At 39.0% G+C, this 16041-nt stretch overlaps 1 protein-coding gene across 2 annotated transcripts; it reads right to left on the bottom strand.

Moving 5' to 3' along the window:
• Positions 1–2598: 2598 nt before the first annotated feature.
• Positions 2599–10413, bottom strand: LOC143882261 (putative protein phosphatase 2C 27). Of its 2 annotated transcripts, XR_013252154.1 has the most exons (6): positions 9569–10413; positions 7284–7434; positions 4232–4564; positions 3834–4034; positions 3286–3423; positions 2599–2874 (listed from the first exon to the last, which is right to left on the bottom strand). XR_013252154.1 is itself a non-coding variant. In XM_077385765.1 (5 exons), the coding sequence occupies exons 3-5, from the start codon at positions 4352–4354 to the stop codon at positions 3382–3384; spliced, it is 366 nt and encodes a 121-aa protein (XP_077241880.1). In that variant the 5' UTR covers positions 4355–4564; positions 7284–7434; positions 9569–10413; the 3' UTR covers positions 3108–3381. The 2 variants fall into 2 exon arrangements, 1 of the variants encoding a protein (XP_077241880.1); XM_077385765.1 differs by lacking the exon at positions 2599–2874 and having other exon boundaries at positions 3108–3423.
• Positions 10414–16041: the final 5628 nt, after the last annotated feature.

A 16041-nucleotide genomic window follows, 5' to 3' on the forward strand; every position in this document is an offset into this window, starting at 1 on the left:
CCAACACAGTGTCGTTGCGCTGCCGAATTTCGGAGAACTCGAAGGCCCTATTATCTAAATAGCGTCGTTCTGCCAAAATCATGGCAAACCCGAAGTTCCTTAGTCAACACAGCGCCGTTAAGCCGCCGATTACTCTGCAAGATCGGAGCCCGCCTCTTCTCAACAAGCGCAGTTACGCTGCCCAAGTCTGCCTCAGCTTTCAGTAAAATTACATTTATTTAACAAGCTTTATGTACTTTCCTTTACAAAGTAAGGTATGAGGTGGTGACACCATAAGATCTCCAGTCTGAATTGACCCTCAGAACTTATGATATAAATCCCTTTGTCTTTCTTTTACGTTATGCACTGTCTTTTTCCGTTAGTTTTAAGTTAACCTGATTGCGAGTTAGTTGCGAGATTTGCAGAGATCCGTATACAACTTACAACATCGATCAGGATAACTACTGCTTATTTTCGGTCTTCTTGAAATTCACTTTTATTTGCCTCCTGAAATTTAGCATAACTTAAGTAAAGGATAAAAAGATAAGTTATCCTGGTTTAAATTCTTCAAAAAATGCCAATCTAAGTTAAGAGACCGGATTCGTCCGGGCAAGAGGGGTGCCTAACACCTTCCCCGATTGTAACCATAACCCTTACCAAGATATCTGTAAGGACCATGCCTTAAGCAAACAAAGCAAAATATAAAGTTCAAGGGCCCAGTGCAAAAGAACCCCTTCGGTTACTGTTCTTCCAACGAAATTCGAGTATCACTACTCATTTCATTGGAAGAACAGGCACGGGTCCTAGACCCTAACCTAGGTGGTGACTCTGAGTTTCTCATTTTTGTGAAGTTAGGATTTCGATCCCGAGTCCACAAGTAACGCAGATCAAATATACACTCCCTTGAGAACCCGATGTGGTGATCCCCTGTAGTCCTACGCGGGAGGGAAAAAATTGGCACCCACAGGCTGGCGACTCTGCTGAGGAAATGAAAAAGTGATAATTTCTCTCAGCAGATTTGTTTATTTAAAATCATCAAAAAGGTTATAACTCTGCATTGACCCAACTTGGCATTCTCGAACAATTCAACCAAATAATTTGGCTATTTCTCTTTTATTAGAGTTATCCATAACCCGATGTAGCCTTTAGAGCATTCTCAGAGGATGCGAACAGTCGATAACTATCCAAAGGACTTGGTGTCACCGCCGAACATGAAGCGTGACAGATGGCCATCGCGTAAAAAGGAGAAAACAATATTCAATAATCAAAACAAGAGAAGAAAATTCATTGCTTCGGTGGGCAACACCGTCACTCTTCGGAAGCGGGATCGGTCGTCCGGAAATCGTGCTGGAATGGTTGGGCACCGTCTCACCGTAACTACCTGGAGAAAATCATTCGGGAAGCGTTGGAAGTGGCAGCTTTCTTTCGAAAATGGTGGTGTTCGTAATGAAAATTTTATTGAAAGAGACAAGATCGCTCAAGGCTACCTGGAGTTGAAATGGAGAAAATTGGTTAAGTTTGGAACAGAAGGATTGTCCGGTGGCGGAATCCGTGGTGTCACCATAGCCAAATCCAATCTGGCATTGTAGAGCAACACGGTGATTCACACAAAACATTTTGTTTCGCACAGCGAGGGAGTTGTTCCAGCTGAAACGAATGAAGTAATGAATGATAATGGTTGTATACCTCTCAATATGGAGTTTTCTTCTAATACGTTGGATAGAGACCTTCGTGATAAGATTACTTCCTGTTTAAACTGTGGAGACAAAGGGGAAAGTTCTAATGATAATAATATGGCGAATGAATTTGTGGCCATGATGATTATGGGCTCCGGGGCATTCAGTATGAAGAAGATATTTCCAGTACCCATTTCATGCTAAAGGAGATCGTTGAAAGGGATCAACCAAATCCATATGCTTCTAATGGAAAAACCAGAGGGTATAGGGAGCTGAAATAGTTGCGATGAGGAGGAAGGACATGGAGCAATTATGTGGTGTTTATCAATGAAGTTAATCTTTTGGAATGTTAGGGGGCTGAGATCGGATCAAAAACAAATGGCAGACAAGCATTTATGTCTTAAGACATCCTGATGTCATTGCCGTTATCGAATCTAAAATAACGGGAGTATCAAAATTGTTGATTAATGGAATCTTGGGGAGAAGAGACATACAGTTGGACGGCCAAAGATGCTAGGGGAACTGCAGGGGGAATCATAGTTATATGGAAGGAGAGTATCTTGTCAATGACAAAACTGTAAAGAGGGGACCACACAATTACAACTCAGTTTCTCCATCAGGTATCAAATTCTTCATGGATGCTTACGGTGTGGTCTACGGACCAGTTCGGGCTCGGGAGAGGAATTTGTTATGGACTGTATTGAAAAGTGGTGTAAACCCGGAGGCTGCAACTTTCTACAGGAACTTTTAGGAGCTCATGGGAACCAAATTCACATTCGTGTAATCATACACAAACCCAAAATCAATGAAAAAATAATAAAAGATGATTAATGGCCTCTTAAAGATTCAACAGTAAGCTTTAAAGAAAACTCGTGAGTGGGAAAATAATCTACACTAAGCATGGAAGCATATAATAGCATAAATATCACGAAAAGAAGAAGACTTGAGGCTCAACTATTCAACTTTATTGGTCGTTATATTGCTGTCCACAAAGGAAATCAACATCTAGGGCCCAAATATTACTAGAAAAATGATAAGAGGCTTAAACTAGGCTAGTATAGTTATCTATGGGTGCTTAGAAAGGGGTTCTAAAGGCTAAAACATGGCTAAAAAGGGCTGAAATATGGAAAAATAGTACCCGTAAATCGCAGCAGTCCTTCCACTCGTGGATTTCACTAGCAAAGAAGCCAAGAGGATGTTCCTACCCATGATCCACAATCTGAACATCAGGAGAAATTACCCAAAAGTCATGACACAGAAGATCATGGATAATAAGCAGACAAGTTAATCTCTGCCTTCATCACAAATAATAGGTCTATTACTACTTTCTTCTCAAGCAAATGCTTGGTTTTCCACCATAACCAGAACGACCCCGCTTCCTTAAAGCAAAATGTTGTCAAAAATAGTAGTAAAGACTGTATAGGTTTTTAGCAATCCATTCTGCCAAGAATCATGGGGAATATCCATGCATCCATGGCCTTAAAAAATAAGGCAGCTTACATTGATTAAAGTACAACTGTCCCAAAATAAAACAATACCAACAAGAAACAATCATGATTATCATATCCACTTTAAGCAGCTATAATTAACAATAGATGGGTAGATTTCATAATAAAATCCTGGCTCATACCTTCCAAAAATAAGGGCAATCAGTGCTGTGGTGCCAGAGGAATTGTCTAGAGAACGGGCATCAGCAAATGCATGATCCACTTTCACAAATGCACTCTTAATGACCTTCTCCACACAGGTGGGGAACCTCACCATATACCTCCAGCATAAACTACTAAATATTAGGTGTTGCATATATTTATCACCAACATAAACCATGTCCACAAGTCTATCTTTATACTATGTGCGAACTACCTCACCATATCTTGGTTATAAATATATTTAATACGATCCTCAAGCAAATTTCAACCTGACCGAGGACTTCACCTTTCATAAGCTCTATAAATTTCATGAATAATGGAATGTGAGAGGCACCCATTATCTCGGTTGACAAATATCAAAAAAGAAACTGAAAGTACAAGACATGGTAACCCATTCACTAGAAAAGAAATAATTACCAACGGTGATTAAAAAAAAGATATACCCAAACAATGAAAAAAGACCATGTACTCATAATTTTATAAGATGATTAAATTACACAAGTTCAGTAGCAACAACTAACTCACTCACCCCATAGAAAGCCCCTGGAGATGGAAAATCCATAGATTCACCAAGATGTTCAAGTAGATTATCTATACAGATGTGTTCATCCTCCATGTACTGTTTTGGTCCTCTCTCAGAACAGCTACCCGAACGAAATACCGGTAAAAATCCAGAACCAGACTGTCCATCTGATGGTGATTTTGCACCAATACCACCAATAACCAATTCCTACAGGTAGATGTGGGGCAAAAATGTTAGTCGCAGTATATTTCAGAAAATGGAGAACATAATCATGCTTTTAATCCCCAACAGAAAAGAAAATGTTGTGGCATATCAAGATTTTCAAATAAAACAGTTCAATTACATGACAACTAATATGAAAAAAGGTATGAAACTCTACACAAGGGAAAATATCAACGACTCACCAATTCACTTTCAGCAACCAAACGAACGCTACTCATGCAATGCCGAATAACTGAGAGGTGCCGTCGAGGTTTCCCATTTTTCTGCTTCAAACTTCCCAAAGCCTCAGAATTTTCATCATCCATGGAAGACCCATTTTCCTTACTATACCCACCTTCTAATACAGTAAATGGATGCGATAAATCAGTCCCTGTACGCCTACAGACATATCATATCCCCTTCAAAAACATAAATTCAATCCCTTCAAAACAAAAACCGAAAACCCAAAGAGCCCTTTGAAGGATTAGATCCTTTCCAGAATCCTGTTATTCCAAGCTGGTCCCAATAAAAAAAACCTGCCAAAATAGTGACAGAGACCCGATTGTTTAATGTCAACAGAATAAATCCCAAAAAAGCACAATGATTTGCTGACTGAATCAATCAAATTGTCAATCCGCTTATAATCTTCAAACCTCAAAAGTCATGAAATAACATAGCTTCAGTATCAAACATCCACAGGAATTCACAGACAGATAAACCATACAACAATCCTCAACTCAAATAAGTCCTACCAATCGCATACAATTCAACATAAAACCACTGAATTTCCTTCCATTCCCATCAATTCCCCAACCCTCAAGAACCACAAATAGACCAAATCCCTAAAATCAACAGTTCATATGCTTCATACGCTCATAAACATCATAATCCTTCAATTCCCAACCGAATTCAAAATTATCAAACAACACAAACCCTTTACAAACTGCAATTTTTCGCTGAAATCCACCAATTCAGATACAAAAATCCCACACAAAACCCATCTAAACACTCAAACTACAATTTCTCTCTCAAATTCCTCAAATCCACACACTAAATCAGCAAATTCACCAAATTACAAACCCTAACAAAATATAAGAACAAGAAAAACAATAAAAACCCTAGAAATAAACGGATTTGACAAAAATATCAATCCGAAAGTATTCTAGATAATTAATCTTCTAAACAAAAATCAAACCATAGGCGAACCAAAAAAAAAACTAGGTTTCATCAAATCCCACAAAGAAAAACTCAAAATTAAATAGAAAAAACCCGAATTCGCTTCAAATTTAGAACATTACCGGAAGGTGATAGTCGTCGACAATGGAGGTCTTGCGAGGGAGAGAGAGAGAGTCGTCGAAAATGGAGGTCTTGAGAGAGAGTCTGAGCGAGAAAAGAGAGAGAGAGAGCTTCGATCGTCGGGTGAAAGTCTCGGAAAGAGGGAGTTTCCGATGTATGAGGTAGGAAAAAAAAAGTTTCCGCAGAAACTAAAAGAACACGCTTTTTACGGTTTTCCACGGAAACAAAGCGGACTTTCCGCAGAAAAGAGGGGGAAGGAAACTTAAAAGAACACAGCAATAGGGAAAACCTTCCAACTAAGTAAACTTCGAGCTCTCCTAAAGGAAAAGGAAACGTCCAACCCAAAGAGAAAACCCCAACTAAGATTGATTTCTTTCCTACAAATTAGGTTCAAAGGCCATAGGATCCTAAATATTAGTGATGTATTTCACGCCCAAGTATCCCAAGGATAATTCACCGTACACCCTCCCTAAAGGTTAGGGCATGGAGAATCTCTTTCAATCTCCAATTAGAATTCCAAATATTACTAATTTACTTTACTAATAAAATATACGTTCCCATATTTAATGGGACTCCTTACCAAATTTCAAACGTCCAAAATAGGGTGGCTTCCAAAATAGCTTTGTCGTCAAACACAGAGAAGTCAATCTAAATCCTAAAATTTAGAAACCTTCCACAAAAATTCCAAATACTAATAAAGTCTCTTTTGATAACGACACACCTCAAAGTCCTAATAATACTTGAGTTAAATTTTGATACCGGCACCCCCATTCAAGCTTTAGAATTGTATGCCTAGTTTTAATAAAGACACCTACTGAGGAATACAATTTCTTATGGTGAGGCCGGGTATCACAACATCTAAACCTAGTTACCAGCCAAACTCTAATCAGGGGAAAATCAAAGGCTAATGTAGTTGTTTCAAGTCACATCACTCAATCAAAATAATGTGCCACCGCCATGATCAACCTCGCCACTGTTTCAATGAATGCACAAAGAGCGCCACTGCATCTAGTTAAGGCCGAAAAATCGGAAATGATGGGGAGCTAGATGAAGGAGAGGATGAGGAAATGGGGAGCTAGATAAAGTAGAGGATGAGGAAAACCAGAGTCCGAAGGTGAAATCCTAAGCAATGAGTACAAGTCTGAAGTTGAAATCCTAAGTCCCTCTTCTGTGTGGAGATGTGAAGACATCAATAGAAGGATATTTTGCCGGACCGAACTTTATTTTTGCTGGATTCTTTTATTTATATGGTTGTCTACACTGCATATATAGATAAACATCATGTTCAATTCCTTAAACCCTAATCTTGACCAGATAGTAGATCTATATATTGAAACTGAGTTTCTTTCACTACTCTTGTGGTGTTCTGAACATTTCTTGGGTCTGTGTTCTTTCAGTATTACCAATGTTCCCAACCTGTCCTAAAGATTCCCCGGTTTAAGAGTTATCTCTTACAGTCTTTGTCTTTCTTGAGATTTGTGAACTACAGAAATGTTTGGATTTCAAAGAATTAAGTTGGAAAATTTTTGCAGAAAAAAGAAATCAATCAATCCTGAGATTTATTGTGAGTTACAGTAAAATTATTTCAGTCCTGTACTTGTATCACTTGAAAACCATGGTATGTATGGAAGGGCTTTTATGCTACACTGCAATCAGATTATGTATATAAGAATTCTCATTTGCCATTCAAACAAAAAAAGCATTCCCAGACCTTGAGATTATAGAGAAAGGTTACTGTGTTGGCAAGCTATTGGTATTAATGCATAGTACATTGGTCGATACCTTTAACTATCATGAAAACTCACACAAAAAAAAAAAAACCTCCTTTGTTGCTTTTTAGAACTGTATCATTTCAAGAAATAAGATGTAGCATCTAATCTTGAAGTAAAAATAAATATTATTCTTGAAGTCAAAAGCAATGTCTATAGATACATTTACAAACACCTCAAGTAATCATACCTTGAAACCAATTTAAACCCTGTCTTCTCTCTTGTTAGATCGTGAAGACTGATGAACAGATGGGAAATCCGACTAAGCATTAGCAGTGCTCATAAAACCTCCCAGGAAGCCTGCACCATTGCAGTTCCCACATAAAATCTCCCTTTTACCCCTGTCAGAAAAATTGAAATAAAAAATACCACAATATTTCGTCAGAAAAAAAATACCTCAATACATGGGAACATCAGGCACTAGCTGGTCTAGAAATGGAAGTAAAACGGTATAAGATACTAAATTCACGGATGACAAAAATAATCAGCATTAAAACACTAAGGCCCTGTTCATTTTAGATTGTTGCAACCGATTGTGGGGCCAAAGTGATTGTTGGACTCCAACGGTTTGGGCCTACAATCGGTTGCAACAATCTAAATCGGTTGCAACAATTTAGTATAAGATACTAAATTCACGGATGACAAAAATAATCAGCATTAAAACACTAAGGCCCTGTTCATTTTAGATTGTTGCAACCGATTGTGGGGCCAAAGTGATTGTTGGACTCCAACGGTTTGGGCCTACAATCGGTTGCAACAATCTAAAACGAACAGAGCCTAAATTATGAACCATAATAGATAATGGAGAGAAAAGATGTGATGATACGCACCATACAAGATGGATTTAAATAATAACCACGGAAATTCAAAATCTTAAAAGGGAAACCTGAGGAAATTGAATGACCTTAAAGAGTAAGAGAGAATATGGTTTTGAAGCAATCCAAAGCTTGGCCAAGCTGACTTGACAGCAAATCGAGTCAAAGCCTCGAATGACTCAATGGGTGAAATTTACAACAGAAATCTAAAATATATAGCCAACCACAGTAAGGGACGAATCTGCCACCTTTTGCTTTGAATTCAACCATGCTTACTCACTAATATAAAGCTAGCTTGCCCAATTTGTAAAAAAGTAAAATCAAATCAAATAAGACAACTAGCATGGTGCAAATGACTAAATCTAGGATGTCAATACCGATTCTATATTAAAGTATATATAATATGTATTTTAACAACTTGATCTTCAGAGACTTCTCTCACTACTGCAGTCGAAGTACTGTACCCAATTTAGTGAGGATGATAGGATATGGATGCCAACACCTGACGGTGACTTTACAGCAAAATCTTTTTTCTTAAGCTTAAATGACAATCAGTCCTCTCCAATCATTCGCATATGATATGCAAGGAAAGACAAATAACTAAGAATGATATCTAAAAGACCAGAAACTCTCTATATAAGGAAAGAGAATGAAAAGAGTACTACCATTGCTAGGTAAGTCTCTCTAAAAGAATGGGCTTGGGCTAACGCCTTCATCGCCCTTGCATTGAAGGGAGAAGGGCACATATATACATACATGGACATATAAAGACACGTACACATTTGTATATACACATCTCATAGAAAAATATTCTTTCACACAAATTTAATACCCTAATTATCACAATATCATTCTTGGAGACGAAGCACAACAGCCTCAATACTATGAACAATATTTGTACTAAGCAGAATGAAAAACCATACGAATATTCATGAGAAACAAATCACACAACAGGGCCTGTAAATATCATGAGGGTACATGGGCTGCCAATATCAAAAGTGTGTGGACAGATTGCCATTATAAAGAGACATGGGCTGATCCAAAATAGGTATCGAAACAGAAGCTAAAACAAGGACTATATAAAAACCTCATTAACTCATTCAAGAAACAGGGGCTGAAACAAAATAGGGGCTGAAACAAGAGTTTCTGAGATTTTAACACTACATATGAGGTTCCATGTCATTTTTTTTATTTTTTCTTAAAAACAAAATACTTGTAACATTCATAGCTTCCAAACAGCAAGAATTTTTCAAATTTTCGACATGGCTGGATCAAGAGATTTTGGAATTAAATTGGATCCACACAGATTTGCTTGGTCTCCTGTTCCCAGCTAAAATATTCGATAACGCATGAGAATATAAACATCTTTAATGAGTTCCTAAGCACATTCATCATGAACTAAAAACCTGCTTCAAAACTAGTCATTCTCAATCCATCAAGCACGAAAAATTGAAATCGTTTAATTGCACATCATTGCTTTAACTACTTGTAACATTTTTAAACAAATCTAAAGCCAAACATCTCAGCCACAACACAATTTCACAAAAAAATGAAAATATTTCTATAATATAAATCAAACCGAAGCCACTACAAAAATCAACTCAGGTGGGAAAAAAAATACAATCTCTTAAATTAACACAAAGGAGAGAAAGAATGTTACCTGAATTAAAGAAGAAATCTGATCTTTTGGTCTCCTCTTTCCAGATTAAAAGTGATGAAACTCCAAAGCTCTGAGATTTAACAAGGTCTAGGTTTTTTCCAGAACTCAGCTGAAATTTAGCTGGAAAATGAGTGGGAATCGATTGAAGAAGGGAGTTAAGGTTTAAATGATGAAAAATGTAGGGTTTTAAAGGGAGCTTGAGTCTAAAATTTTGGAAGAAAGGAGTAACGGCATCAAAGGCTGGTGAATGAAGGAAGAAAAGCTCAACCGGAGATCGATCGGAGCTCCGGTAGACCTAGCCGGAGAAGATCGGAAAGGATGACCAGCCGGGGAGTTAGGGTTTGAGAAGAAAAATGGGGAAAAAGATGATAGAAATGGAGGTAACAGCAAGGAGAAACATAATCGGAGTGCAAATCCGGTCGGAAAAATTGACCTGATTGATCGGAAATCTCTCAGATCCCGATCGGAGAAGAAACAAAATGTTTGGGTTTTAAACTTGAAATCAAAAGAGAAAAAAAAAAAAGAAAAAAAGAAAGGAATGAAGACTATGAAACATAACATCTGAGAAGGGGATTTCGTCGGAAATTAACCGGAGCTCCGACTAACATGATGGAGACGATGTTCGGACAAAGGAAGAAACTCCATCGGAACCCCAAAATCTCTCTCTCTCTCTCTCTCTCTCTCTCTCTCTCTCTCTCTCTCTCTCTCTCAGATCTGCTATTTTACTCTGTCTTTTCTATCGATTTCTCAGATCGGTACTCGCCGGAGCTCGACCGGAGCTTGAGCGGAGAAGAAGGTTCGGACGGAACTAGGGTTTCAGATTTTCTCTGTTCTCTCTGCGAATTTTTTTTCCTTTTCTTTTTTTTTTCTCTACTTCGATCCCTTGTAAAGGGAAATGATATATTAATGCTCCCCCCTCTTTGACTTAGGACAACCCCCTCTAATGCATTTCATAGTCAATTTTGCTCTTAAGGTAGTCCGAGCAAGAACAGGGGTTCCAAAAAAAATGACATATAATCTGCCCTTTTATATCTTCCATGGACAGCCCATTTTGAGGTGATTCATCCCCCTCCTGCGGTTTACAGTACGGACACTCTCCCATCTTGTTCAATAGGCAAACGCGCTCGGACTTTAACGAAATTTTATGGGGACCTAGTTGGGACCCTAAACTAGCCTAGGGTGAAATTTGAGGCCCTAGATTTGGTTGGGTTTTTGCTCAAACACGGAAGGTTTAGGGTACGGTCAAAATGGGGTGTCTACAGTGGTGGGCACTTGTGAATAATCAAAGTCCATTGATTATTGAAGGGGATTCTACGAATGCAGTGGGTTGGGCATCTGGTTCCTCGAAGGGATCCTAGAAGCTACAGGACCAAGTGGTTGAAATACTGGACCTAATGCGAGTCCTATCCACGAGAATTGAACATCGAAGATGATCGGCGAATGAGGTGGCAGATATTTTGGTGAAGGCTGGAGCCCAACAGGATGAAATGAAAGTAATTACCTCTCTGTAAGATGTACTCGAAGAATTCAAGCATTGTGGTTAATGTAAACTTCTCTCAGCATATGTACCCTATATTGCCCTAGGTATGCCTAGGATTCCTGATTAAGTGTAATAGCATGCTGGGACTACTGGTCCCGACTGCTAATCTATTACTAATGAAATATGTCGCTTTTCAAAAAAAAAATGTATTTTAACAAAGAAGACAATAGTCTTCATTGATTCGCTAGTGGTTCGGCAATGATAAGTAGAGCCATAAACAACTTTGGCAGTGATAAGTAATGAGTGACCTGTCAACTTTGCAATGCAATGGACGCATCTAAGGAGTTAATTAGCACTGGTACAAGCAACTTACATAAGCAAGCTTTGCGTTTTTAGTTGCTATCTACCTTAGGATTGGAGTCAAAGGCCGTTTTAGTTTTGTAAACTTGTAATAAAGAGAAAAGATAACATACACACATCTTTAAATGGTTGATGGATATACCTGCAAAGCCAACATAATCCACCCGCTTTAAACTGGCCATTAAAGTGGTCAACATAATTTACTCCGTTACCTTGGCATTGTGAACACACTATCGCACCTAGAAATTTCAATAGAAAGATTATGATTATCAGTCTCTGATTGCAAAGAGATTTCCATGTTTCAATCACTAAGGGGCTGTTTGGATACGCGGATTTTAGAATCCAAGTTTTTAGTTTGAAAACAGTGTAAAAGAGGGTTCATGATCAAGCTGTTGTATGCTATCCTGGTCAGCTGTATGCATCCTGAGGTTTCTAAAACCTGGAAATATGGGAGGATCTGCTACTCTCTTGCTGACGGAAAAAAGGGCGATAAGTAAAAAACGAGTCAAAAAAGATGGCTGGTCAGCTTCTTCTCTTGTCTCTCCCAGGGGCGGGTCCAAAGGTGGCAGAGAATGGCTATTATAGCATGTTGGCAACCACCATTTTACACTTCATGTTTTGATAGGTGGGACCCACCTCCCCTAAGTGGGAGCCCACAATTTACACCTTTGCTGTGGGGCCACTATTTATAACTCATGTTCTTATGGGTAAGACCCACTATTTTACACCCATACATAGCATGGCCCAAGAATGTTAGTGATTTAACCAAGATTTTATATGTTGTGTGCGCGTGAAGTATGTGGGGTCCCACTTCATAGGATAACCCAAACTGATCATTTGTTATACCACAACCTAAATAGGATGCACTGCGTAAATAATCTCCATAGCAATAAAGGTTTCTATAACGGGCAATCCCATTGTAGATCGGATGGTTAGGATCATCCTATGGAGACAATTTACAGGGTGCAACCTGTTTACGTTGTGACCCAACCAATGAACAGTCTGGATCATCCTATGAAGTGGACCCCAAATACTTTTTGAAAAATAATGGACTTTGGACTTTAAGTGCACAAAACATATAAAATTTCATAAATACTTACCCTGACTCAAAATTGGATCGTGGTGGCCCCAGCAGTCCTTTTCAAATCCAGTTTAATGCTAATCGCTTCGCTGCCCTTGAAAATGTTTCCACTCCTAGTATGGATGATGATGATTCTTGGCAAACAGTTAAAAAGAAAAAAGGAAAGTCTCTGGTACTTCTCCTTCGTCCTTCTCCAACATGCATTCTGCCATCCCTCTCCAAACTATCCCCTAAAGCAAATTTTGGGGTTTTGGATGCCGCAGGGAGTTAATCTGCCTTTCCTCATAGGAAATTGCTTGCTTTGGCTTCAGTGTTTTGGATTGACTCCCCTTTTTGGTATTTAAGCTTTGTTAGTTTGTTTTAATTCTTGCTCCTTCTACTCCCCCTACATGTGGGAGTTTCTGTATTGCTCTGTCTTCTTGGAGTTGACTTTTCAAGCTTCATGTTTATTTTTTATTAATCTAATACATCTGGTTGGGGTCTTGCCTAACCGCAGCTTACCCATTTAAAAAAACAAAAACTATTCCAACAAGAGGGCAGTGATAAATCGACCCCTAATATATTAAATCGAACCCCCATATCTCTCTCTCCTCTGTCTCTAAGCACTGCCCTATATGGGTGTGACTTAAGATATATGGGGGTGGATTTATCACTGCCCTCGCAACAAAATGGCTAAGTTCTAGGGATAAAATCATGCAATACAAGAAAGCAGAGGATATTTCTGTCATTTTGAAAAGAAAAAAAGAGGAAGATGATATAGTGGGCCCATAACAAGCGTTTCCTCTGCCCTCTTCAATGCAAAAGTGGAGGGAAGGAAATAAGCACAGAAGGAAAACATGACGGAGAAGAGAAAGAGACCGAATGAGATTCATTCACATGGATCGACGATGTGGCATTGGCATTATATCTAGGGCAAATGATTAAAAAAATGCAAAGTTTATGCTAAATTGTGCATAAAGGGTAGTGATTTGAAATTTATAAAAAAAGTATTGTCAACTGAGAGAATAAGGCTTTTAGGACAAATATACCCCTCCTACCTCTTTTTTCTCTCCACCTTTTTGCACTTATCCCTATGCATTTATTACCTTCTCACCTACCACCTTCTTCTTCCTCAAGACTTTTATAACGTGGAAAACTCCATGGAAGGGTTTTGAAGGTTGTCATTTACAACAGGGTTTGGTAATCATGAGGGTTTATTCATGATAAACTTATCGAAGGAGTGTTACAAAATGCAAAGAGAATGAATTTTGAGCTTAAAACTGAATTTTGTTGTTTTCCCCATTTTCAAGATAAATTCATTTTCTTTGCATTTTTTTATTCTAAAACATCAAAATCAAGCTTCAATTTATGGTTGCCTGCATGACACTAAGATCACAATGTATATCCCTATTATCCTTCGACTTTTTACTCAATTTGAAAATAAAAATCTTTGGAATTATCCCTATTCTACTGGCTTCCGTCGGAAGTCCGAACAAAACTTCGGACTTCCGAATGGAAGCCAATATACATAACCAAAATATTGGTTCCATTCAGAAGTCCGAAGGTTTGTCCGGACTTCCGACGGAAGACAGTCAAACTTTGTAGTTCGGTAATTGTCATATGTTAGTGCATTCTTTTGGTATTTTTTTCGTAATTTTAATACTTTGCTTCTATTTTTTCATAATTTTTCATTTAAAACTTAGCACTTCAGCCACAAGTCCGTAATGATTACTATTTTTTGGAAGTAATGATTACTATTTTTTGCAATTATGCTTTTGCTAGCCACCTTTGCACCCATATCACTTCTGCCAATTTTTGCATCAAAGGATGGGCCACAAGCCGAGAAGTTGCCTCGGCAATGGTGGCTACCAAATTCCCATACAAAAAAAGTAAAATGTTATCCACACTACTGTATTTTTATGAGGGCACTCCTCATTTAATTAAAAGTACGGTATGGCCCCCATAGGATGATCCAAAGCGTCAATTAGATGGGCCACAGCCTAAATTGGTTATGTCCCAAAAATCATTTCCATAGGTTGATCCTAACCCTCCGATCTATAGAGGGTTAGGACCAACCCTCTAACATTCTAATCAGAGGGTTAGGATAAACCTATGGAAATGCTTTTTGGGGCACAACCTATTTAGGCTGTGGCCCATCTAATTGACGGTTTGGATCATCCTATGGTGCGGGCCATACTGTACTTTTAATAAAGTGAGGAGTGTCCTCATCAAAATATGGTAGTGCGGATAACATTTCCCAAAAACATCTTAAAAAATACGGCAAAAATCCGGGTGACACGCGGGTCGACCCAGCTCGTACGGGCCCTGCGTGAGAACCACATTTTCTACCCCGGAACCACTAGGGAACCAATTTTATACCTCGGAACCACTAGGGAACCACATTTTTACCTCGGAACCACTAGGAAACCACATTTTCTACCCCATAACCACTAAAGAACCACATTTTATACGTCGGAACCACTAGGGAACCACATTTTATACCTCGGAACCACTACGGAACCACATTTTATACCCCATAACCATTACGGAACCACATTTTATACCTTGGAACCACTATGGAACCACATTTTATACCTCGGAACCACTAGGGAACCACATTTTATACCCTCGAACCACTACCGAACCACATTTTATGCCTCGGAACCACTAGGGAACCACATTTTCTACCCCGGAACCACTAGGGAAACACATTTTATAGCTCGGAACCACTAAGGAACCACATTTTCTACTCCGGAACCACTAGGGAACCACATTTTCTACTCCAGGACCACTAGGGAACCACATTTTCTACCCCGGAACCACTAGGGAACCACATTTTATACGCCGGGACCACTAGGGAACCACATTTTATACATCGGAACCACTACGGAACCACATTCTATACTCCGGAACCACTACGGAACCACTAGGGAACCACATTTTATACCCCGGAACTACTAGGGAACCATATTTTATATCCTGGAACCATTACGAAACCACATTTTATACGCCGGAAACATTAGGGAACCACATTTTCTACCCCAGAACCACTACGGAACCACATTTCATACCCCGGAACCACTACGGAACCACATTTTATACCACGGAACCACTATGGAACCACATTTTATACCTCGGGAACCCCTAGGGAACCATATTTTATACCCTCGAACCACTACCGAACCACATTTTATGCCTCAGAACCACTAGGGAACCACATTTTCTACCACGGAACCACTAGGGAAACACATTTTATACCTCGGAACTACATTTTCTACTCCGAAACCACCAGGGAACCACATTTTCTACTCCGGAACCACTAGGGAACCACATTTTATACCCCAGAACCACTAGGGAACCACATTTTATACCTCGGAACCACTACAGAACCACATTTTATACTCCGGAACCACATTTTATACCCCGAAACCACTAGGGAACCACATTTTATACCCCAGAACTACTAGGGAACCATATTTTATACCCGGGAACCATTACGGAACCACATTTTATACGCCGGAAACACTAAGGAACCACATTTTCTACTCCAGAACCACTACAGAACCACATTTT

The sequence above is a fragment of the Tasmannia lanceolata genome, unplaced genomic scaffold, assembly GCF_043159265.1.
Source record: "Tasmannia lanceolata isolate RefF3 unplaced genomic scaffold, GAP_Taslan_0.1 ptg000007l, whole genome shotgun sequence".
In the NCBI taxonomy this organism is placed as follows: domain Eukaryota; kingdom Viridiplantae; phylum Streptophyta; class Magnoliopsida; order Canellales; family Winteraceae; genus Tasmannia; species Tasmannia lanceolata.

What these genes read in the sequence shown, in the direction of transcription:
- LOC143882261 (XM_077385765.1), bottom strand. Translation starts at nt 4,354, where the DNA reads ATGGATGATGAAAATTCTGAGGCTTTGGGAAGTTTGAAGCAGAAAAAT. An exon ending in TGGTTGCTGAAAGTGAATTG is followed by an intron (nt 4,035 to 4,231) that starts GTGAGTCGTTGA and finishes ATCTACCTGTAG; the next exon opens with GAATTGGTTATTGGTGGTAT. An exon ending in CTCCAGGGGCTTTCTATGGG is followed by an intron (nt 3,424 to 3,833) that starts GTGAGTGAGTTA and finishes TTTATGCTGGAG; the next exon opens with GTATATGGTGAGGTTCCCCA.